The following is a 24,862-nucleotide window of genomic DNA, read 5'->3' as shown; positions in this document are numbered from 1 at the left end:
AGTGCTCGTTGCTCGTAAGGCTAATTATTGTCAATGCTCGTGCTCGCAAAGAAAAACGCTGTGCTCCTGATGCACGCAAAGACCATTCGATACCCCTTAGAGAGTTGACTGTAATACTATTACCTCGCCTCGGCAGTAAGGGAACGGCCAATTTTATAAGAGGGCCTATGAATTTGGGGAACCAAGACAAAGAAAAAAAAGATCAACCGAGACACTTATTCGAGAGTCCCAAGCACGATACAGTTTTGAATCGGGGGTTATCAACCTACTATATTTTATAGGACACATAAAACTTCTAAAGAACTCTGAAGCCAAGCTTCTAATTGAGACCGCGAATCTCCTGACCATTCCTAGTGCCCTAGAAAATGACGGGACAGCTCTGAAACCCGCAATTGAATTTGATACACCTGTTGATACACGTATTAAAGAAAATCTGGGCTTCAAATTTCATATACATAAACGAAAATCCAAATCCATTAGCCTGCAGAACAGGCGGTTTATTTTTGCGGGGTTATTGGGAGGTCGCGCTAAGCGGCGCCTGTTCCGCATGCTAAAATCCATCGCCTGAACATCCCAAGGGGAACATCATCACAGAGGCTATTGTATTATCCCAAAAGAGGACAAGCCTCTCTTGATTATCCCTTACATCTTTGGACAACTTCTGTTCTCCACCTAGTTTACCGGGGTTTTGTTCGTCTGCAACGCAGGCTATTCTCCACCGTGCCGACTCTGCCTCGTTCCCAGGTGCCGATCGGCCGGACGGTTAGGAAGGCGGGAACACGGGGCATGATGGTTAGGAAGCGAGGGGAGTGAAACGCCTGGCAGATCTTGCATTCAAAATGGCGAACCAAAATTTATCAACGAGTGTATTTTTAATGAAAGAAGTGTCTATTTAGCATTTTTACAGCTCAAAGTGCCTTGCGTGTTTTGACAGATCATGCGAGATTCCAATTGGCCAAAAAAATGTAACCACTCTCCTTCTTCTTACGACCAAATTGAATGAAGGACTGCATCGAAATAACTAATATTTCGCTTGGCAGTTTTGTCGTGGTTTGTTTTCCGGAGATGCTGTCAATATTGAACTGAATCGCCGCTCAAAAATTTGCGCTTTGTTTTCGAAAGACATCACATGTAACCTCAGGTACTCTTCCATTGGTTCAACGCCCATGTGGCTTTGTTTTTGAACAACGGCTTTCAGGTGTCGCATTTTTCCATGATTACCAATAAACAATCCAAAACACATAATGCCTGTCAACGATGACGTCATGAGGCGATTACTGTATAATAAAGGTCTTTTGTATGCAAAAGAAAGAATTGAATAAATTAGTCATTGGCTATAAACCGCGCCGCAATCTCCCGGAGCAACATATTGCAAACTCAAAGACACAGGAAAGTCGAGCCCACAACGTTCGCTAAAACTTTCAAAGATGCGTGAAATTGTTCATCTTCAAGCCGGCCAGTGCGGAAACCAGATCGGAGCTAAGGTATGAGCTACATTAGAAACAGAAATGTTTGATTTTCCTTCGAATACGCTCATTTGTTATCCTCGATTTTCAGTTCTGGGAGGTTATCTCGGACGAGCACGGCATCGATCCAACTGGCACGTACCACGGAGATTCCGACCTTCAGTTAGAAAGGATCAATGTGTACTATAATGAAGCTACAGGTATTTGTCAAGTTGTTTCTTCGATCGTTTAGCCAGCCTCCTAAACCATGTTTCTTGCTCATTTGGCTCGGCAGTGACTGCCGAGCCAAACGAGCCACCAGATATGTCCGTCTTCAAAAGCGGCCATGTATTCTGTAGTTACGGTATTCCGCTTTCGATTTCCATTTTAACGTTCGGCGGAGCTAACCTATTGTTTTGTCGAATTGTCATTTTTTAGGTGGAAAGTATGTTCCCAGAGCTGTTCTTGTCGATTTGGAACCCGGCACGATGGATTCCGTCCGTTCAGGTCCCTTTGGACAGATTTTCAGGCCAGACAACTTTGTATTTGGTGAGTTGAAGCTGTGAATTCAAACTTGTTTGATTATAAATCGTTGAAGAGTCGTGTAAAACTAGCAACACCCAAATATCTGCATAACGAATTAACACATCGCCACGTTTCCATCGTAGGCCAAAGCGGAGCTGGAAACAACTGGGCAAAAGGACACTACACTGAAGGAGCCGAGCTGGTAGATTCTGTTCTCGATGTCGTTCGAAAAGAAGCAGAAGGCTGCGACTGTCTTCAAGGCTTTCAGCTCACACACTCGCTCGGCGGCGGAACCGGCTCAGGCATGGGAACCCTCCTAATTTCTAAGATTAGAGAAGAATATCCCGACAGAATCATGAATACATTCAGCGTCGTACCATCACCGAAAGTATCAGACACCGTTGTGGAGCCTTACAACGCTACACTGTCGGTTCATCAGTTGGTTGAAAACACCGATGAAACGTACTGCATTGACAATGAAGCTCTGTACGATATCTGCTTCAGAACTCTGAAGCTCACCACACCAACCTATGGCGACTTAAACCATCTCGTATCTGCCACAATGAGCGGTGTAACAACTTGCCTTCGATTCCCAGGCCAGGTAATTTTGTTTGGGCGTGTTTAAAACACGAAATGGCGAAATGGCGAAACAGCGAAATGGCGAAATGACGAAATGGCGAAATGATAAGATAAATGACCCATATATAATATAGTTTGGTTTCCCTTTGAACTTCGAGGCAGTTCTGTTTACATGTCTAGACTGAATTATTTCTAGGGAACATTTCAATGTTCTGGCCCAGGAATATAATGAATACTTGTCACAACGCCAAATTGAACGTATTGCTGGTTTTCACTGTCACGCAATCAAAAAATAAATTCGAAACCATTCAACCACAGAAGCTATAAATTTCAAATATTTTAGATGATAAATAGATAAACACTTTCTCCAAGTTTCGGGTCTGTGCGGTGTACCGTTCGCGAGTTATTTTCCGAACCTTTCCACGCAAATTTATAAAGCTTAGTATGGAGCCGCCATAACTGTGTCCTGCCGAGGGACACAGTAATGGCCGCCGTGATGTCAGAGAAACCATCTGGAACTCAATTCTGTTTACAACAGCGGCCATCCTTGGCTCAAGGGCTAGTACACTTTCACATAAACACCACTTATTATATCTGAAATGTTTATTCTGCACAAAATGGAAAGGAAAGGCCTTTTTTCAAACAAAACAGCTTTGTCACGGCACTCAGCTTGACTCATACGACGGAAAGTCAAATATTTAAAATGCTCTGTTTTAAAAACGAATGACACTATCGATCTGGAAATTTGCAAAAATATATATTTTTAGTTTATCTTTCGCCTAATGACAACGAAAATTTAGCAGGCCTAGTGAATTTAGATTTCTGAATTTTATGACGTAACATGAAAACCAAGAATTACTGAAATGTCTCAGCAAACCAAGATATCGTTTTTTCATTTAGTACTTGCCAAGTTGCCTATCAGTATCTGCACTGCACTTCAAAGCTTGCCTTGTATTTAAGAACTGATATAGACAACGAACGTCACTCCGTTTCTGTGCAAAGTACGTTTGCCACTTGTACTGTGTATAAACTTCATCGCGAAGTACAGTCAACTCTCGCCTTGCGGACACCCCGCTATTACGGACGCTCGATATTACGGACAAAATTCAGATCCCCGGCGAAAGTTATAGAGGTTTGTCTGGAAATGACTCCCGCTATTACGGACTCTCGCTATTACGGAATTACGGACACTTTCGTGATACCAAAAGAACAATTTTATTGTTTTGACTCTCGATAAAGCGGACACCATGAACTTCTCACATAACATTATTGCAGAAAATTGCAGTGTGTTAAATACTTTTTGTCGAAACACACTTCAGAAGTCTTCTGCGATAATTATTTTTGCATCAATTGCTTCAGTAGCTGTACATCAGACTTTGCTTTTTCACTTCAGCTTCGAAAAAAAAGCGGCGAAACGAGAATTATATTTCATGGATCAACAACTGTATAATCAAGCGATATTTGATAGCCACTGTTCATTCGCTCAGACCATGGCTCAGACGCGCGCGAATTCCTTCATATCGTTTAAATATGAAAAATCAAAGTAAAAAATAATAGAAGGCTAAATTCTAAATGTGAACTCAAGCCAGACACGAAGACTACTTTGATTTCGTTTGTTTTGACAACACAAACAGAAGAAGAATAAGCCGATTGAGTCGGCTCCTCGACAGACAGCTGCAGTCTCTTTCAAGCTAAAATATATACATTATGATCGTTCGACACCGCCCTTCTCGAATAACTCCCAATTATAAATTTCCTTTTATTCAAGTTCGTGAAGTAGAATTTCTGCGACTTTTTACCAACGTTAGAAACGGATTGGGACGCTAATCTTGTAGAATAATTAAGCGGGCAATGAATAGGGAAAGAAAGCACCTATTCAAGAGTGTGTCATCGAGAATATGATTGTTTTTAATTATTGATTTCTACAGCGAACGGTAGCAACTAACGAGTGTAAAAAGCTAGAGAAGGCGCGGGGCAAGAATAAAGATGCAGGAAAGAAAGTTCTCATGAGAAAAAAATATATGTCGAAAGCGAAGTGAGGCGTATCAAAGGTTAAACTGGCATTTAAAGAAGGTCATGAAAAATCGCATTAGCGAATGCCAGGCTGAACCGGTTATTGCAGTGTAAATTGTCATAAAGTTGTTTTTCGGGTGTTATCTTGTTTGTAAACCGTTTAAATAACGCAAAAGAAGTTGTTGTTTGCTCCTGGAGATTAATGCATCAAAGATTGTGTGCAGTACATGTACACAAAATTCTGTCTTCATAGCAACGGCTCGCTCTACCGTTAACTAAAGCATTGTCAAGCAAGGCTTGACTTTGAAACGTTGTCCATGAAAACACATGTAAACAAAAATCTCCTCCGAACATGAACTAAAAGTGTTTCGTGCACGAACTTGCTGAACGCGTTTGTTGTTTTCATTTCGTTTTCCCGTGCGACCTGGAGCAGTTTTCATGCTGTGTTTAAAAGCCAACGGGACATTTCAGCTGGCCCAGATTTATTCCAATGATCGCTCCTTGTTTAGAAAATCCAAAGATAAACAACTAAATAAAGCCCAGACAAGATTGATAAGATTTAACTTATTTGTTTTTTAGTGCATTCGTTTCCCGTAGCTTTCTTTTCCATTTATTAGCTACTGTTTTCCTTCAAACAAAAACATGGCAATACTAAGAGTTTAATATATGTACAAAATTTTATCCACCGATGTGAAAAATAAACCTACGGATGAAAGAATTCTTTTCTTTATTCATATGCTAATGTAGGTTTTGCTTCTTGGTGTCTTTCTATCTGAGATTGTTGTGAGAATTGATGTACTTGATGCATCAATTCCCAAACCTTTTCTCAAGCTCTGTTCTTCTCAAGTCACACAACAACTTTGCATAAATGAAACGTACAATGAAAAGTGGACCAAGCATGCTAATTTTTTTATCTGTTTATTTTTTCAGCTTAACGCTGATCTCAGGAAACTGGCAGTGAACATGGTTCCTTTTCCTCGTCTTCACTTCTTCATGCCTGGATTTGCCCCACTCACCAGCAGAGGATCCCAGCAGTACCGTGCCCTGACAGTACCAGAACTCACTCAGCAGATGTTTGACGCCAAGAACATGATGGCTGCCTGTGATCCAAGGCATGGACGTTACCTGACCGTGGCAACTATGTTCCGTGGCCGTATGTCCATGAAGGAAGTCGATGAACAGATGCTCAACGTCCAGAACAAGAACAGTTCCTACTTTGTGGAATGGATCCCTAACAACGTCAAGACTGCTGTCTGTGACATCCCTCCTCGTGGTCTGAAGATGTCTTCAACCTTCATTGGCAACAGCACTGCCATCCAGGAGCTCTTCAAGCGCATCAGCGAGCAGTTCACCGCTATGTTCAGGCGCAAGGCTTTCTTGCATTGGTACACTGGCGAGGGCATGGACGAGATGGAATTCACTGAGGTAAATATCTTTTTCTGGCTGAACTTACATGAGAATAGCTGTTATTCAAGTATCTCGTCAAGTGTACCTATAGAATGAGTGTTTCCTACAACTAATGAGTTTATCCTTTCTTTTCACAGGCTGAATCCAACATGAACGATCTTGTGTCTGAGTACCAACAATACCAGGATGCGACTGCTGAAGAGGAAGGCGAGTTTGATGAGGAAGAAGAAGAAGACGCCGAAGCTTAATAAATAACTTGACAAACCGAGAATGAATTCGCAGGAAAACTGTTTGATCTTTCGTAGCTAATAAACTGGCAAAAGAAGCTGTTCACTTTAAGCTGTAATGAGTTTTTTCTCCAGTTCTAATTTTCTCTTGAAGAATAAAGCATGACCTATGTTAGGTCAGTAGTAAATTAAGAAGCCCGGCTTTCCGCGTGTGTAATTATATTTAAGTCTATTGGTCAATAAAAGACAACAGAGTCCTGCAGTATCTGTGTTTGATTGATCTTGGTTAAACCTTGCTCCAATGCAGGCCCAAAAGTCACACTGTCCTTAAAACCGTATTTATTCGATTAAGCGCCCTGGGCGCTTATTAATTTTTTGGACCTTGAGGGTGAGCGCTTATTCGAGGCTGGGCGCTTATTACATTTTTACCATTTTTAGCAAGTAGTACGTTTATTTTGCAAGAAAATAATGTATAATAACTTAACGTAAAGCTGTACTAAAGCTGAATTTTAAATGTTCAATGAAAGTTTCAGCGGTAAAACACTTTTAAAAAACTCGGTTTTCGGGGTAGTCTCTTTGAAGAACTTAGTCAATTTCAATCTCAACTTCAACAATAATCAAAATTCCTCTTTTGCCCTCTTTTTAGGAGGGTGGGGGTGGGCGCTTATTCGAGGCTGGGCGCTTATTAACTTTTCCTGCCTACAGGGTGGGCGCTTATTCGAGGTGGGCGCTTATTCGAGGATGGGCGCTTAATCGAATAAAAACGTACGGTACTTCTAAAACCGAACAATAGCATGATACACTTTTCTCAAAGTTCTTGACCCTAATGTATCCGTGTACAAAATCGTGAAATTGGAGAGAGAAGTTCAGCATACGAGAATTGGTTCTCGCTTCAATAAGAATAAATTTTATTTCAAGTTTAGACGCACCTATGCATGAATAATATTTGTTTTGTCCAGCTTCAAAATTGACATACAATCGAATTCCTGTTGACTTGCAGCTTGATTGTAACGGAAGAACGGTTTTGAGATATGCTACTAACTGAATTCAGTCACAGATATATTGAATATCTCTGATTGGAGAACAGGGCTGCTCCCAGAGTTTAAAACGGGACACACTAGGCGACAAGTCGCTGCGACATTTTTTGCCTCGTGTGACATGGTGCATTTTTGCGACAATCTTTCTCGCTGCAATCAGTTGTACGGATTCAAACCAGTTTGAATTCGTTCGACTGATCGCAGCGACAAAATGAGCGACAGGAGCGTTGTTGCAGCGTGTGCACACTTCTGCGACAAAATATAAATTAACCAATGAGAGAGCGTCACGCATTTTTGCCATATTAAATTGGAAAACTACTCACATTCCCACTCTTCAAAATTCGCTGTGTGAGCAACAAACAAGCGCCTTGTCGCAGTGACTTATTTTGAAGTAGTACACATGGAGCGACTTGTTGCAGAGACCTGTCGCTGCGACTTGTCGCCTAGTGTGTCCCGACCTTAAAAGTACAGTTAGCAGTATATTTTCCTGGTATCTGTCCAGAATACTGAGAATAAGACCAGTGAATTTTATTTCATAGAAGTGAAAAGACAAAAAGGACGTATTGAAAGGGACGCCGTGTAACTTGATGGAAAGGCTGGATGTACATAACCTGTGTACATCCGCCCCTGCACTGTATTGATTGTGTATGCAGCCGACTGAAACAGCTGGTGGATTTTCCAGTAGTGTAGCAGCTCTCGAAAGCTTGAAATTCTACTGGTCCTCTAGAGTAAAAAGACAAAAAAGACGTATTGCTATTGTTCCCGGGGCTAAGGGCATCGTTCCTGTCGGTTGTCCTCTTGTTCTGTCGAAGAGAGCGAACCATTCATGTGAAGTTCCCGCAATTTTGGAACATAGTCATACATCACAGTGCGCAATTTCCCAGCAATTCTGCCAGCTCCAGCCTTCATCCCATGCTCTCTCTCTTCTGCCTGATTTCGCCGGAAAGGTGGCGAAGTGTTCTGATTAGTCTGATTAATAACTAACCATCAAAGATACGAGGCTATGCAATACTGGCCGAGGAGAACTAGGCACCTACCTTTTCGGCGGAAAAGTGCCTTTTATGATTATTTTTTTTCCGGCAGGTTCTTTTTTTCACTCAGCTTCCCCGTTATTTAATCACAGGGACCCACGTTTTATACAAGTCTGGTCCGGATCCTACCCTGGCGCGTGCGAAGCCCTGATCAAGCCATCAAAGAAAAAGTGTACTCGAACTTTGGTCCTGTTACAAATAGAGTCCTAATACATTCATGTTGTTGTGTATTGCACAGCGCAGAAAAGGTACACGTTAGTAAGGAAAACAGGTTTTTTTTATCTTATTTCGAAATATTATTCTGGGGTACTTCCAGAGCTACAAAAGGAGCTTTGATTACTCGTTGGAAAGGAACATCGCATTGCACATTTCTTCTGATTTTCATTCCATTCTTAAGGATAACGGCGCGCTTTTTGTTAACAATGCTATTCAAAGGCAACTCATGAAGACATCTGACCCGAATCAAAGGTTTGCGGGATACATTTTACCAGGCCCCTCCCCAGTTCTGCTTTTCTGCGAGTGGACACATTCGTGGGTGTCTCGCTTGCCGATGTGCCGGGTCAGCCGGTCCTCTTCTTTCGCTTCGGCCTGAGCGGGTGATCACAGTCAGCACCGAGCAAGCAGAATTTTGTTGCTGAAGCAGAATTTTGAGCAGAAAACGCTATACTACTGAGCCCGCGCTCCAGCGCGAAGTGCTGTTTACAATGTCGTCATGGTTACACTGTCAAAAAACGTCACAATCAGCTGACGAGTTGCCGAAATCACAAAACGCAGATCAGTTGTAGCGGGATAGCGCCCTGTTGCTAGTCAAGGTCGAGGGAATCAAAAATGCGCGAAATTGTTCATCTTCAAGCCGGCCAATGTGGCAACCAAATTGGTGCTAAGGTTAAAGGTCATTATCAAGTGTCATACTTGTACAAAACACTTTCTTATCGCCATTTTTCTTTTCATTTCAGTTCTGGGAAGTTATCTCGGACGAACACGGCATCGATCCAACAGGGACGTATCACGGAGATTCCGACCTTCAGTTGGAAAGAATAAACGTTTATTACAACGAAGCTACAGGTTATTTACTTAAAATTCACATCAGATAACATAATAGGAAGTGTTTTATTTCAAAAAGGTTCTGCTTTTCATTGTTTAAGCCACCCCCCCCCCCCCCCCCCCCCCCCCCCCCCCCCCCCTCTTCAAAACTCTACCCCCTGTTTCCTATTTCAGTGCTTGTCTTTCCAAATTTTAGGCGGGAAATATGTTCCCAGAGCTGTTCTTGTCGATTTGGAGCCTGGCACCATGGATTCAGTTCGGTCAGGACCGTTTGGACAGATTTTTCGACCAGACAATTTTGTTTTTGGTGAGTAAATTGTGGTCCTGAATTGACATAATGTAAATTCATGAATGAGAGCTTGAATGTTCACACACGTTCGGTCGCGAGAGTCGGATGTGTACCAGTGTTTTTCATAAATGTGCTTACGTTTCTGCTTCTATAAACCGACAACTTCGCCGGATAGAAGGGCTTTCATTGGGATTTAGTGGACAGTTTCAAAGAAACCACGACCGTCAAATTGAAATGCATTGTCATCTAAAACGTTTTGCTCAGGGTCGCGGTATGTCGATTGTTTCGCGGGCGCCATCTTGTAAAGACCTGTAAGGTCTGTAAGTCATGTTATGAAAGAAGTATTCACGTGTTCTGCACAAGCAAATGACACAAGAAGTGGTAGCTGGGTCCTAGCTGGGTTGAAAATTGTGTAGGAAAATGAACTAATGAAATGTTCTAGGGGTCTCTGGGTTCCCAGCTTTTTTTTCTGAAAGACTGACACAGTCCTGAAAAGCCAAGTTTTTTTACCACCTCTCAAGCCTCTTCTCATGGAAGCAAGAAAGATACCTACCTTTTATACTTTGGGACTTCCCTCCCCTCGTCTTTTAAGCATAAAAGGGTACCTCTGGATCAACAAATGTCTATATGTAATTTCTACTGAATGTCAGGAGAAGATTATTGTTTAACTTCCTAACTGCAGAAATTGAACAAAGTATTTGGCTTAGAAAGATGATTGAAGTAGAAGTATCTCAGAGGTTTTTTTACTGGATAATTCCAGTGAAAAACAAAATTTACCAGACTTTAACCAGCTTGTGGGAAAAAATGTAACAGTCTGTGAATATTTGTTTTGAACATCTCTATCGTTATAATAGAATTGTCAAAACTAATTTCCACAAACTGTTAATTTTGAAAACAATTAGGTAGGGAATAATACCAACCATAAATGTAATACAAATTGACCATAAATGTAATACTAACCATAAATGTAATAACTTTTAACCACAAAGGTAATAAATCCAAAAACCATAAATGTAATGACATTTGCCCATAAATGTAATAAACTGGCTACGACTTCCAAGTAAGGTGCCACAAACTTTTCGAGAAATTGACTGTTCGATTATACCCCTAAAGGCCTGGCTCGAGCAATTTGTGACCCCTTAAAGCAACAAAAAAAACATTTCTTAGTGTGCAATCCTAAACGAGGACTCTGCTATATTGCTGTATATATATCTACTCAGAATTGCGAAATTGTACTCTCTGGTTTGAATGTTTATGTGCTTCCGCGTTTCCGTGCGTCCATGCCAAAGTTATTCAATGGTGTGAATGCGGGGGGGGGGGGGGGGTACTCAAAAAAGTTTTATACGGGGAGGCTCCGCCCCAAGTTCTAACCCCTTACCCTTTTAAATTTCCAACCTCCTCTCCCCTTCCCCACCCTACCACCTTGCGTAACATTGACTTGAAGGCCGAAAAACGTTAGTTAAACGTTAGTTAGTTAAAATACTAACTTGATGAACGAGTCCCGTGTCCTGAAGTTAGAAGTGCACAAAGAGAATGACAAGTTTGTGGCCCCTTACTTGGAAGTCGTAGCCAGTTTACTACATTTATGGTTAAGCCTTATTACATTTATGGTTGTTCAGTTTGTTACATTTATGGGCAAATTTCATTACATTTATGGTTAGTGGATTTATTACATTTGTAGTTGAAAGTTATTACATTTATGGTTGGTATTACATTTATGGTTTTTATTACATTTATGGGTGATACATTTGTAGGAAGCGAAATACAGGAAAGACTATATACCTTATTGTTACTTATTTTCGCGGGACTTAATTTTCGCGATTTTCGCGATTTTCAAAAAATCGCGAAATTAAAGACCCGCGAAAATTAATTCCAACCGATTTCTATTGTATTTTTTATGCTAATTACGTATTTTTGGCCAAATCGCGAAAATTAAGACTCGCGAAATATTCCTGTTCCATTTTCGCGAAATTAAGTGCCCGCGAAAATAAGTAACAATAAGGTAATATACACAATTAATAATGGTAATAGGACTGAGTGGAGTCCAATTCAGTCTGTAATCATACGAGTGATTGACAAAATCGGACGACCGCGAAGCAGGAGTTCGATTTGTTTAATCACGAGTATGATTACGGACAGAATTGGACGACACGAAGTTCTGTTAACAATTAATCAAAACTATAACAAAATTTGAGAAAGAAATTAACATTCCCTTGAATAGTCTTTATGAATACTGAAAAAACATAACAGTCTACTCAACAAATGCACAACAATAGTGCGCGCAAAATGACGCGTACTGTCCAATTACCAAGGCATAATGCATACACTGTCCTATTAGTGCTCAATTCGGGCTGCTGATAACCAATCATGTTCGAGAATTTTGTTATATTTTTGATTAACCCTTGCAAGATTTAAAGAAGAAGCCAAAACACATTAAGGCAAACTAGCAATCTCTTCACTGCTCATGCCTAGTCTTACATAATAAGTTACCTTTACAAGTTTTAGGACATTGAGCCATTTAGAAAAGAAGATAAATGGGCAATAGGTAAACAGAATAAATGTGAGTGGGTAAGATAGGGAGAGCTTAAAACTAGTAAATTTTACATTATTTTTTAGTCTTCATCATTGGCAAACAGGATAGGCATACACTGGGTTGGGGGACCGCTTATAACCAGGTTGCTATGTTATGTGCACTCACAGTGTATTTGTTCTATTCTTAGGTCAAAGTGGAGCTGGAAACAACTGGGCAAAAGGACACTACACTGAAGGAGCCGAGCTGGTAGATTCTGTTCTCGATGTCGTTCGTAAAGAAGCTGAAAGCTGTGACTGTCTTCAAGGCTTTCAGCTTACACACTCCCTAGGTGGTGGAACCGGCTCAGGCATGGGAACCCTCCTAATTTCTAAAATCAGAGAAGAATACCCCGACAGAATCATGAACACATTCAGCGTCGTGCCATCACCGAAAGTATCAGACACCGTCGTGGAGCCTTACAATGCTACACTGTCGGTTCATCAGTTGGTTGAAAACACCGATGAAACGTACTGCATCGACAATGAAGCTCTGTACGATATCTGCTTCAGAACTCTGAAGCTTACCACACCAACCTATGGCGACTTAAACCATCTCGTATCTGCCACAATGAGCGGTGTAACAACTTGCCTTCGTTTTCCTGGCCAGGTAAAAATTAAATTCAACTTTGTAATAAAACTTGGTTTATTCTTTTAAGGATTGTCCATTTTATGAGTTGAAGTTTCTAGTTCGAGTTTAAGCATTGAGTTATTATTTATAGCCTGAATGGCACTTTGGTTAGCCTGATTAGCGCTCTTTTTGGCCAAAAGAAGGAAACGGTAGCTTTCGTTTGTAGGTAAATCCTTTATTAAAGTCATGTTTGTTTACATAATTCTTTCGTAAATTTGTTTCTTTAAGTTGAACGCTGATCTCAGAAAACTAGCAGTGAACATGGTTCCTTTTCCTCGTCTTCACTTCTTCATGCCTGGATTTGCCCCACTCACCAGCAGAGGATCCCAGCAGTACCGTGCCCTGACAGTACCAGAACTCACCGGGCAGATGTTTGATGCCAAGAACATGATGGCTGCCTGTGATCCAAGGCATGGACGTTACCTGACCGTGGCAGCCATGTTCCGTGGCCGTATGTCCATGAAGGAAGTCGATGAACAGATGCTCAACGTCCAGAACAAGAACAGTTCCTACTTCGTGGAATGGATCCCCAACAACGTCAAGACTGCTGTCTGTGACATCCCTCCTCGTGGTCTGAAAATGTCAGCCACCTTTGTTGGCAACAGCACTGCCATCCAGGAGCTCTTCAAGCGCATCAGCGAACAGTTCACCGCTATGTTCAGGCGCAAGGCTTTCTTGCATTGGTACACTGGCGAGGGCATGGATGAGATGGAATTCACTGAGGTAAATATTTTTGTCCCTATCTTGGAAAACAGTTATACTAATTGAGTCAATCCAGACTTTCTTCAAAAAGGTAGCGATCAGACCTCTCCTTTGCGTCTGCAAGTACACTGCACGTACTTGCTGGGAAACCCGGGGGGGGGGGGGTACTCCATATAACGGCCTATACGGGGAGGCTCCGCCCGAAAGGGGTACCTTTTTCAGGCTTCAGGTATATAAAAGGGTAGCGATTTCACAAGTTTAGGTATATGAAAGGGTATGAAAATCCGTCATTTAGGTTTTTTAAAAGGCCTGTAATTAAAATATTTCGAACAGACGCACTTTATGGCTGTATTATTTTAATTTATTAAGCGCTACATAAAAATGACAAGAAAACGTCCTGTTCTAAGGCTATGTCACGTCTTATGAAAGGGGTACCTTTTTTCAGTAAAAGGTATACGAAAGGGGTACAATTTCTGTCAAAATGGTATATAAAAGGGTAAGGGGTAAGAGCTTGGGGCGGAGCCTCCCCGTATAAAACTTTTTTGAGTGCCCCCCCCCCCCCCGGGCTGGGAAATATCCTATAGTGGCCTGACATAGAAGAAGCAGAAACGTAAGCAGTACTCCTAAATGCTACATGCGCATAAACTGGAGTTAACTAAAAAAAACTTTAAACTTTTCACAGGCTGAATCCAACATGAACGATCTTGTGTCTGAGTACCAACAATACCAGGATGCGACTGCTGAAGAGGAAGGCGAGTTTGACGAGGAAGAAGAAGAGGGCGAGGCAGCATAAAGCTTCTCAGTCTTGTTGTTTTTTAAAAAGATTAATCTATTTAAACCGTATTAATTATTTTAACTCCAAAGATGTTCATTAAAACCCAATTTGTGTTACTTTGTTGTGGTGGTCTCCGTTTTTCTGGCTAACAGAGGTATATTAGCGATAACTTGCATTTAATCAAGCAGGTTGTGTTCCAGAGGCTTTTCTTGAGCAGTTCTGGTCCCCGTAGAGTCACCGACGACTTCGGCTGTTTCTAGCTTTACACCAATAAAGTTAACATCTAAGCACTAGGAATAGAATGCTCCCAGCGTGTCAGTTGTTCATCAAAATCAGAACAAAAGGAAATGGCTGATAGTTGAGCGACGCTACAGCATGGAATTTTACAGCTACTATTGCACGCAGTGTTATGTTTGCTTCATTTATTAGGGATTCTTTTTTCCCTCTTAAGAAATTGAAACTCAAACCTTTACTTGTGTCCCAAATCTGTCACCGCGCAGAGTTCACCTATTGGTTTTCCGCGGTCCCCTCACTGAATCTTTTGCAACCCAGGGCCCTGTTGTTTAAAGGGTGGATAACGCTATCCAGTAGATAAGTGTCGACATAACACTGGATAGTGCCGGTGGATAGCTTTATCCACCTTTGAACAATCGGGGCGAGGCGACTTGGTTGACTTATCTGTTCTTCCTATCAGATGTGCTGTTCATATTTTTCGCCTCTACTTACAGCCCAAGCTTAACGGTTCATTTGCGAACTTACAGAGATAAATGCAAAACTGACAACAGTGCAACGCAACGGTTTGATAAAATGGAGACAAGCTACATGTAAGCTGTACGATCACGCCAAAGATCGCAGGTGCGTCTTATGATCACAGAACGTTTTGACCTGCGATCCGGTGCGATTAGCTGCGAATATATGGAAACAAGGCTTTAGAAACTGCTAGTAGTCATTGTTTCCCAATAAAGTATGACAAGTCTTTTGACCAATCACAACCATGTCACAAGTGATAAAAGTGGCGCAAAAGGCTGCTTGTGCTTTTCAGCTATCATTTTATTAACAGAGGGCAGTTAAAACAGATTCACAAAACAAACTACCCGAAGAAATATAAGAAATAAACTGCTAATTTTATTTATCACTTTTTTAAATTAATTCCTCAGTAAAATACAGTCTCAAGACCTACGATCATGTGTCAACAACCAGCCGGAAGTGCTTTTGGCGCGGAAGCGAGGTTTTCAAGAACCTTGAACAGACCTACCGGTATCTGGTTCCTGTTTTGGTTCCCGCACGGTTTTTGAAAGGATTCGCAGCAAAGCATGAATAATTGATGTCTCACTCGAGACGCAGATTTATCAATAGTCCAGTCGAACGGGGGTAAATTGTGGCCGTTTGCCGCAACGAAATGAACCCGAGTTGTGGGTTCGGGCGAAGGAACTACACCTCCTTTCTGCCTGTGTAATGCGGGAGATTATAAACGTACAAGTCGGACAGTGCGGAAACCAAATTGGCTACAAGGTGGTTAATGTTATGGCACTAACTTGCTTGTAGCTACGAGATTTCTAGTGGCGTTATTTCTTTTGTCTGTGGGTCAATTTACACGTCTCGGTAACCGTGAATGTGTGCTCTTATCTTAGCTTTGGGAAATTCTTTGCGCGGAGCATGGAATAGACGAAGAGGGACGCTATAATGGAAGTTGCAATTCGCAATTGGAGAAAATTGATGTTTATTTTGCCGAGGGTGCCGGTGAGTTATGAATAGTAATGTAGAAACGCTCTCATTAAGTTCCCTGCTTATCTTGGTTGAATTCTTACTGTGAACACACTGTAGAATTTCGAATAAAAATGCGTTTAATTTGCGGTTTAAATGTTTTTTCACTCGCAGGCAATAGATACGTACCGCGTAATGTCCTCGTTGATTTGGAATCGGGCACGATGGATTCGCTTCGCTCCGCGCCGTTTGGAAAGGTCTTTCGACCCGATAATTTTGTTTTCGGTAAGTCTGGTAGAAGTTTACGTTATGTAAATAAGTTATTTAATTAACGCTTGGTCAAAGGGGTTTATTTATCATCTTTAAAGAACTTTGGCTTAATACTGTTTTTCTTTGCTGTTAGCCATTCTCGTATTTAAGAGGTTGGTATTTACCTCGTGTAACAAAGGTAGTTTAAAATGGCAGTTACACATGATCTTCTAAATGAGTATTTTCATAATAATTAAATCTACAGCTGTAATATACGTTGCATTAAAAGTTAGAATTCGAATTAAACTGCGAGTTCATCTTTTAGGACCACTCTCCGATACTCTGACCAAAAATTTTCCGCTTTCGCTGCAGAAGATTTTTTTCTGATATAATTATCCCGTGGTCTATTTTATTTTGTTTTTTCAAAGCGCTGTTTATCCAGTTTTGTTTTAAGACTTCATTTTTTTAGCCATTTAAATTATTACAGTATGCATAAACTCTCAGTCAGTATATGGCCTCGACAATTCTTTCCTGTTTAGAGTAATGTGCAAAGTTTAATTTTCAATTCGGTTTCCTCATTAAACGCATGGCTTAATAATGTGTAGTTTTCTTTTTTCCGTGTTTCTCACGGTGCCTAGCGCCAAATTGCTTTGTAAACATACATTCCTTTTCCATTCCACTAAATTTTATTGGAAAAACCAAGTAAACATAAAAATTATTTTGATAAAAGCATCAATATTAGCGGTTTTTACTGAAGTGTTTAGCATTGTTCAGCTGTCAACCTCCAGCAAGTGCGTTCATTTGTTTCGTATAAGCATCACTAACTTTGCAGCAATTTGCATTTTTGTTTAGCGCACACGGAACAAAATGGCGTTTTGTAGAACATTCCAGTTTATGTGGAACAGTTCATGACCCCCTTATGTGATATTACACCGCCTCGAAAAAAATACTTCTAAGGAAACTGGTCGTATGTTCTAGTCTAACAAAACGTGCTGTTTTATTAACTTATTTCCCCGTCGCGTGTCACTTGCGGCTGGTCGGCAAATTTATTCCAAATTTATTCCAAAACTCACCGCGGATTATAGGACGCGCAGATGCTTAATTGAGCATGAATGAGAACCACTATGGAGTCTTTGGTTAAAATCCCGCTAATTAACAAAGCAAAGCCGAGTGATTTAAATTGTTTGCAACGCTCCACCAACCAAAAAAGTTTGTTTAACGAATATTTCACAGTCATTGGTAAAAGAAACAGTCAACTAATAAATCTGGCAGAGGGTGGCGATTTATCTCCTACTGGGCTCAAAATGTGTATAAGGAATGAGAAATTTTAATGCCTTCTTAAAGACGAAACGAAATGAATTTTTCATTGCTTAATTGGTGTTTTAATTGATACGTACAGGATAATAAGCTTTTCTTTGCCAACTTTATTAACCATTGTGATATTGTTAATTAGAGCCACTTCGTTTTAACGCTTCCATGCATCACATAAACAAATGTTTGTAAAATAATTTGTAACGTTGGGCTAAAACTCGCTATTTTTATCCCTTCACTTATGTACTCGATCACTAGCCAAGATAAATAACTAGCAATGTATCTAAATATATCTAAACAAACGCATAAAAAGAATTCTTTCACATCTTCACGGCGAGTATGACTAGTATGTATGCGTTGAGTTAGCTTTTGGAACCCTTTGTATGGTTAGTTTGTGTAGAGGTATAAGGCGCGCTCTGATTGGCTTATTTCAGTATGGGATTTAAACGTAACGCAACGAAAACACAGGCTTTATTACCACATATGAAAACTATGGAATTTCACTTAAATCGCATACAAGTGCCTTGCCAAAGAAGTTGACGGGGTCCCTCTTTTCCGTCGAAAAGTAGTCCAAATCTAAAATCTTCGGGAAATGAGAACTGACACTGGACCTGTCCTGCAAAAGTGGGTGAGTTTGGTATAAATCTCATTTCCCAGCCTATTTCGGCTTAAATCCCAGTCCCAATGAATCCCATTTTCTTGTTTGTGCTCCCCAGTCCCAATGATCCAAATCCTACCGTAGTTCCAATTTTACCCCTCCAGGCTCCTCTGTTCAATGTTGCAAGGATAACTTCGCTCGATTACTTACTACCTCTTCGTACCCCAGAGGACGCTTGAGGCCATACTTTAGTTCGATTGAGCAGATCAAAATACCGAGCGGCTCCGGCTTTATATCGCAATAATCGTACTGAAGTTACGACTTCTTACACCAACCATACAGGGTAGGGTCCTTAAAGAGAAAATTGCCCCTCAATCGTTTTTGCGCAGACCAGTGTTCCTCAGTACGACCTTTAAGCTCGTTCAATAAGAAGAAGTATGTATTCAATTTAACAGGAAAGCGAGATTGTACTTATAACTGTTACTTATTTCCTCTTTCTCAGGCGAGAGCGGAGCAGGAAACAACTGGGCCAAAGGTTTTTACACAAACGGATGTAACCTTCTGGAACAGGTCTTGGATGCGGTCAGAAAAGAAGCCGAGTCATGTGACTCGATCCAGGGCTTCCAGGTTGCGCATTCCCTTGGAGGCGGCACAGGGTCTGGGCTCGGCACTCTGATACTCTACCATTTACAAGAGGAGTACCCGGACCGGATACTCAGCGCAGTCAGCGTGTTTCCGTCACCAAAAGTCTCCGAGATTGTTATTGAACCTTATAACGCCACTCTGGCGGTACATCAGTTGATAGAGACCACAGATGAAGTGTTCTCGTTCGACAATGAAGCGCTGTATGATATTTGTTTTAGAACGCTTAAACTTGAAACTACAACGTACTCAGATTTAAATCACATTATATCGACGACCATGAGCGGTGTTACTACTTGTCTTCGTTTTCCTGGACAGGTGAGTGACCAACATTTCAATTCTCCATACATTCTCAATGCAATGTCAAGCAGACAGGTGATAGAAAGCAGGAAGTCATTAATTAGGGATATTGTCTGATCACTGTACACTTATTCTCAGAACTAACATTAAAATAAAAGTACGGTAATTAGTAAGGAGAATTAAAGTTTACGTAGGACGTCTTTAGGCTGGTTACTACGTGATCGCTAGCACTTGTTCGCCGGAGAGGAAATAAATTTGAAAATCGGACCCAGGTAATTTTGCTCTGTCTTGGCTTACTTGCATTCGTTTTGACCATGAAGGAGATTCAGTGCCCATTCAGCGAGTTAAGAATGCTGAAGTAAGTAAGTAAAAACTTTATTTCGGTGTCGATGTGTTTAGTCCTTGTGGGCTAATTAAGGACATTAATTAGAATACCTAAAAAAACTATTAATAATGCTAAACTATTAATAATACTATTAATAATACTAAGCCTGAAAATCATGTGGAAACTTATGCAATTTCCATCCGCTTTTCTAGGGCACTTTATTCGAAAAACAGCTTCAGTGTTCCCGCAATAAAATTCTTAAAAACCTTTCTATCTTTTAAGGCCAAGTAAAAAAAATGTTTCTCGTACGGATTTCATAAAAAAAAAGCGAGCGGGTGGGCGCCTTTTTTTTTGTTATTTGTTATTTCTTCCATCGTCGAATTCTCCAGAAGCGAACTGGCAAAGAAATCCTGCAAGGCAATTGACCTATCCACTACGGACTTAGCGTACCGAGGCTTTAAACGATTGGCCTGTGTTTGTGTTAAAACGCAGAAAAAGTAATGCCTTACATAATTTTCAGTTGTGCTTAAAGAACTGGTACAAAGCGAAAGTAACGTCTGTTGATTTTTGAAGCGGGCGGGGACAAGAAACATTACTGGCCTAACACCCCTCCCCCCTCCCCCATTTTAACAGCTAAGGTCCTCCAGATAATCTTATTTCTTATTTTTCTCTTCAGTTAAACGCGGACATGCGTAAATTGGCCGTGAACATGATTCCTTATCCTCGCCTTCATTTCTTCATGCCTGGGTTTGCACCGCTGACCAGTAGACAGTCACAGACATTTCGTAATCTGACAGTAGCTGAGCTGACTCAGCAAATTTTTGACGCCAAAAACGTTATGATCGCCTGTGATCCAAGAAATGGCAGATACCTTACCTACGCAGCGATGTTTCGCGGTAAAAAGCTATCGATGAAAGAAGTTGAGGATCAGATGGCGAAGGTTCAAGATAAAAACTGCGGGAATTTTGTCGAGTGGATCCCACATAATGCTAAAGTTGCGGTTTGTAACGTGCCTCCGCACGGAATGAAAATGTCGGCAACCTTTATAGCTAATAACACAGCTATACAAGAACTATTTAGAAGACTCAATCTGCAGTTTAGAGTTATGTTCAAGAGGAGAGCGTTTCTTCACTGGTTCACTGTAGAGGGAATGGACGAAATGCAATTTACACAGGTTAGATGTAATCGACTTTTTTGATAATTTTCTTTAAATAATTACAGTGAATGCCTTTGAAGTTGACATTTTAAGGTGGATCTAGACTTGCAGGCAGTCTATGCATACAAGGTGGACCCCAGCGAAAAACGTGGGAGCCCGGAGTATAAAATTTCTTAATGAAACACCTTTTTGCCGCTCGGGCCTCAATTTTTCTCCTCTGTATCCGCCGCAACATTCATTGTTGTCTATGTACGTTAGATGGGTTAAAGGAATGTTCAGCAGGGAGCTACTCAATGTGTCCAGCTTAGAGTGGTGTTTTAATTATACGCTGTAAACACCCGCACCGTAAGCCGTAAAAGATGTCTGTATCTTAGAGTTGCCCATGTTATGTTATTTTGCGGGTTGCTGCATCCACGTAAAAAGGAAAAGTCAACGTGAATAGAACATTACGATTCGATGGATTGCGAAGTTATTCACCTAATTGAACAAACAATTTTAGATGAACGGAAAATGACGAGCTAGTAGTGCTACAGCGTTTGTGCAACTTGACTTTTTAAAATGCGATTTGTATGTCATTGTTTTCTTTATGAATAGTTCCTACCCTCTTGACATTGTTGTTTCGAAGGTGTTATTTCGTATTTCCATTACTCTAGCTCTGAAGATAATTTGGGACTTTGCATAATGCGCGGTTCATCGGCGCTTTATCGTGCTTCCTTCAAACGCTGACTGTCTTATTGTTTTTTCCCTTCAGGCGGAGTCTGACATGTTGGAGTTAATTTCAACTTATCAGCAGTGTCAGGACCTTAAAGTGGACAGGAGTCTCGACGACCTAGAAATTACGGACCTTGAAGATTTCGAGGATTCTCTAGAAACATGGGACTGTGTGGATAGTCACGTGAACGGTCACGTGAATGGTTCGTTATCCTGACGCGTCCGAACATTCCTTGTCGGTGAATTTTCCACAAATTAAAGCTCAATTTTTGATTGGTTTATTTTTGTACTTACTACATATATAAGGCACGTCATGTAACAACGCACGTATTTTTCAACGCAAACTAAACTTGCTGTTCCTGAGAACTACTTTGGACGACTGAACAGTTCCAAACCAAGAATCGTAAATCCTGCATAAATCTCCCGCGAGAAGGGAAGGAATTCCTGCTCGAGAAAGTTACACTCAACATTTTTCACTGTTCTGTTTTGTATTTGATGTCACGCCCTCTGCTTTCAATATTGAGCTTTACACTCGGACTGAGCTCACGATTTTTTACAGAGATGTTGCTAGGTAACACATCGCGATAGCCAGAAGCTCACGTGACGACTCCCAATCTCGTACCCAGAGTCTGCGCTACCCTTTGTCAGCCGCGCGGGTTTTGGGACGAGATTGAACGATTCTTGAAGTGCTTGTGCTTAACGTGATTGGATATTAAGAATTGAACATTCTTCGGACCCTACTCGGAATCTAGGCATATGTTTCCCAGTTTGCGATTTAATTTAAAGCAAGAGACCTGATAACATACTTGTTATCAGGAGAATCCATTCGTCATAATTGTTCATACAATTACTGGACTTAGACATGTTCCCAAAGTCCAAAAACAAAAGAACGCTTAAAAGTATTCACTAATTTACTTCATTTTCCGTGTTTTTCTCTCGAGATATTCGTAATTTTCCTACCGCAGCTCTTCAGAAAACTATATAATGAACAACAAAGTATAACACACTTCACACTGCTATTGACCCTATCCTGCTTGAAACAGTTTTTTTTTCATAGAAAAATTAAACTGTAACCATTGAAGTCTATTATTTCGTACAAATAAGTATTCACAGACCATTTTTCAGAATAAAACATCTTCAACCTTAAAAAACTTATTAATGTTTTTTATGTTTTGGGTTTTTATTTTATCCACAGAGAAGGCAATTCACTCAACAACGTCCCCCATCGATTGTATGCTACCCACCCACCTCCTCTCCGCGCCGAGGCCATCTTTGCATGCGCGAAAGTTATTTCAATTCCCATATCATCAAATCCTGGTTTGGGGCCAAGGGCGTACATGTATACGACGCCGAATAACTGGGAGCCGATATCCGGTAGAGGGTGGACGCTATAAGTGGTATATAAACTACTGTCGAGGAAATGAGCTGACAAACCTCTCTGATAAAACGTCTGCACACGACTTGCAAACTTATTTCTTTGAGCTCAAACGTAGGAAAAGCAAACATTTGCATAGTCCGTTTACCAAAACATCTCTATCACCTGTATACCGTAAAATTCCGGTTATAAGCCCTGAGCTTATACAACTTCGTAAGGGGTTTTGTGTGGGCTTATAAGAGCGGAGGGGCTTATATCCGGGAGGGCTTATAAGCGGAGGAAAAAAAGACGTTTCGAAACGAACCACGGCAGTGTTGATCAAAATACGTTTTTAAGTTAAAACGCGTAATATATCCTGGGGGGCTTATAATCGGATGCATTTTTTTGTTTCCAGGTAGATGGGCTTATAACCGGGAGGGCTTATAAGCGGGGGAGCTTATAACCGGAATTTTACGGTATTCGACTGAACAAATTAAGAAGCCCAAGCCATGTATTAACACGACTAAAATTTGGCAGGTGTTCTCCATTTATGTCATGCATAGCCCTTTTAATTTTCAAACACTCGCTTGCTCGCTATCGATCGCTTCTGGCTCTCATCAATTTATACGAGGTAGACTTGGAGCAAGTCTATGTCATGCAGTATAAAACACGGCACTGGTGTCTCTATATACTGACTATGTTTTACGATTATCACACTTTGACATTTTTGTGATCTAAAACTGAACAGATCGACGGCACTATGGAATCTATCGTATTTTCTCGATTAAACGCCTTCGCAGGGGCGGATCCAGGGGTGGATTGGGTGGCTAGCCACCCCCTTGATCCCCAGAAAGAATAAACATAGTGAAATGAAAATAACGAAAATGTCCATCCACCTTTCATAGTCAGGCGGCCGTTCAAAGTGGACGGTCATTTTTCCAAAGATTCGCCGCCTGCTGGATGATTTTTTCTTCTTTTTGTGGCCGTCCGGCGTCACGCGCGTCGCCAGTCCGCCTGCTAATTCTTCCTGTGGGCTTCACATCTCACTTTCACCTTCGGGGGGGCAATGGAAAAAGTGGTTTAATACTATTGACAGCTGTACTGCTCAGTACAGAAATCACGTCTAAGAGGCTTCAACGTTCATTGGGGGGCGCCCCCAGACCCCCCTAGGGATGGAGCATACGGCTCCATGAAATGGCCTCGACCCAAAATGATTTACATTCTTACTTTCAAAAAACTTCTAACCTGTCCCACCCCACATAACGGTATACAAAAATATTGTTTAACAGCCACCCCCTTTGAAAAATCCTGGATCCCCCCTGCTTCGGCGTTTATTTGCAAACTTGGCCTGGTAGACCCGGCGTTTATTTGTCTCCTGCAGTTTATTCGAGCCTGTTGTTCATTAAGCAAGGGGTTTTTATACATTATTTTTCACAAACATATATCTTACTAGAAAACCTACAGCTTATTATATCTCAAAAAAAAAAAAACTGAGGGGCCTATTTTCAACATCACCGTGAAGACTCGGCGTTTAATCGTGAAAATACGGTATTTGTTTAATTCCGTAACAAACCATGAGTTTTTTTAGATAGCTTAGTTTGATTGTTTTAAGCAGAAGTCCCAGCTATAACAAACTTTACTCGGTCGCTCGACTAGACGTTGCCAAATTTTTTCTTTGCAATCACTCTGCAGTGACGACGAATTACAAAAAAGAGAGAGAACGAAAAAAAGAAAAAGTCCTCTCCAGACCTTTTTCGCTCTCTTTATTTAGGCAAGAATGACATGTGCATGGGAAGTTTTTGTCATTTTAAAATGTGTGACAAGTTTTTCCTCAAAAGCTAAAGGCGATCAAAGAGCAGAAAGTAAATATTTACCTAGTTTACTAGACTTTCTTTATTAAAATGCACATACATTTTTATGAAAACATCTGTTATGGCCGGTACTGACAGATTTACGACCGTCCGCTTTAAGAGTGGGATATTAATCGCGTAATGAAACGTATGCCTCGCCAAAGGAGAGACGACATGAGTATTTAGCTACCTGCAAAATCGTATAATAATCTTGTCAAGTGCCTCGCATTGAGAAGTATTGAGTGGTTGTTGGTAGCGACAATTGGCTGTTTGAACCTGTTCTACGCAAGAACCGTTCTTGACTGACATGTGTCATTCTAAGACAACGCCCACTTCCTCAGTGCTAAACTATGACATGCAGTGAGCAGAAAAGTCGAAGATAACTTTCA

The 24,862-nt window shown here is 41.0% G+C and overlaps 3 protein-coding genes across 4 annotated transcripts; all 3 read left to right on the top strand.

The window, feature by feature from the left end:
- The first annotated feature begins 1,334 nt into the window (after positions 1-1,334).
- On the top strand, positions 1,335-6,461 carry LOC144649426 (tubulin beta chain-like). Its single transcript, XM_078508916.1, has 6 exons — positions 1,335-1,484; positions 1,558-1,666; positions 1,884-1,994; positions 2,114-2,571; positions 5,493-5,987; positions 6,107-6,461. The coding sequence occupies exons 1-6, from the start codon at positions 1,428-1,430 to the stop codon at positions 6,215-6,217; spliced, it is 1,341 nt and encodes a 446-aa protein (XP_078365042.1). The 5' UTR covers positions 1,335-1,427; the 3' UTR covers positions 6,218-6,461.
- A 2,601-nt stretch (positions 6,462-9,062) lies between these two features.
- LOC144649425 (tubulin beta-4B chain-like) lies at positions 9,063-14,394 on the top strand. Its single transcript, XM_078508915.1, has 6 exons — positions 9,063-9,149; positions 9,221-9,329; positions 9,505-9,615; positions 12,318-12,775; positions 13,025-13,519; positions 14,181-14,394. Exons 1-6 carry the CDS (start codon positions 9,093-9,095, stop codon positions 14,289-14,291), a joined length of 1,341 nt encoding a protein of 446 aa, XP_078365041.1. The 5' UTR covers positions 9,063-9,092; the 3' UTR covers positions 14,292-14,394.
- Positions 14,395-14,679: 285 nt separating this feature from the next.
- Positions 14,680-21,548, top strand: LOC144649422 (tubulin beta-2A chain-like). 2 transcript variants are annotated; one of them, XM_078508911.1, is made up of 6 exons: positions 14,680-15,128; positions 15,905-16,013; positions 16,152-16,262; positions 18,638-19,095; positions 20,079-20,576; positions 21,310-21,548. In XM_078508911.1, exons 3-6 carry the CDS (start codon positions 16,202-16,204, stop codon positions 21,484-21,486), a joined length of 1,194 nt encoding a protein of 397 aa, XP_078365037.1. In that variant the 5' UTR covers positions 14,680-15,128; positions 15,905-16,013; positions 16,152-16,201; the 3' UTR covers positions 21,487-21,548. The 2 variants fall into 2 exon arrangements, with proteins under 2 accessions (XP_078365037.1, XP_078365036.1); XM_078508910.1 differs by lacking the exon at positions 14,680-15,128 and adding an exon at positions 15,266-15,785.
- Positions 21,549-24,862: the final 3,314 nt, after the last annotated feature.

The sequence above is a fragment of the Oculina patagonica genome, chromosome 4 (assembly GCF_052425735.1).
Source record: "Oculina patagonica isolate OP01 chromosome 4, crgOcupat, whole genome shotgun sequence".
NCBI classification, from domain to species: domain Eukaryota; kingdom Metazoa; phylum Cnidaria; class Anthozoa; order Scleractinia; family Oculinidae; genus Oculina; species Oculina patagonica.
Note: the sequence above shows the minus strand (reverse complement) of the source record. Positions and strands in the feature narration are given on the sequence as shown.

What these genes read in the sequence shown, in the direction of transcription:
- LOC144649426 (XM_078508916.1), top strand. Translation starts at nt 1,428, where the DNA reads ATGCGTGAAATTGTTCATCTTCAAGCCGGCCAGTGCGGAAACCAGATC. An exon ending in GCCAGACAACTTTGTATTTG is followed by an intron (nt 1,995 to 2,113) that starts GTGAGTTGAAGC and finishes TTTCCATCGTAG; the next exon opens with GCCAAAGCGGAGCTGGAAAC. An exon ending in GCCTTCGATTCCCAGGCCAG is followed by an intron (nt 2,572 to 5,492) that starts GTAATTTTGTTT and finishes TTATTTTTTCAG; the next exon opens with CTTAACGCTGATCTCAGGAA.
- LOC144649425 (XM_078508915.1), top strand. Translation starts at nt 9,093, where the DNA reads ATGCGCGAAATTGTTCATCTTCAAGCCGGCCAATGTGGCAACCAAATT. An exon ending in GCAACCAAATTGGTGCTAAG is followed by an intron (nt 9,150 to 9,220) that starts GTTAAAGGTCAT and finishes TTTTCATTTCAG; the next exon opens with TTCTGGGAAGTTATCTCGGA. An exon ending in ATGAGATGGAATTCACTGAG is followed by an intron (nt 13,520 to 14,180) that starts GTAAATATTTTT and finishes AACTTTTCACAG; the next exon opens with GCTGAATCCAACATGAACGA.
- LOC144649422 (XM_078508910.1), top strand. Translation starts at nt 15,729, where the DNA reads ATGCGGGAGATTATAAACGTACAAGTCGGACAGTGCGGAAACCAAATT. An exon ending in GAAACCAAATTGGCTACAAG is followed by an intron (nt 15,786 to 15,904) that starts GTGGTTAATGTT and finishes CTCTTATCTTAG; the next exon opens with CTTTGGGAAATTCTTTGCGC. An exon ending in ACGAAATGCAATTTACACAG is followed by an intron (nt 20,577 to 21,309) that starts GTTAGATGTAAT and finishes TTTTCCCTTCAG; the next exon opens with GCGGAGTCTGACATGTTGGA.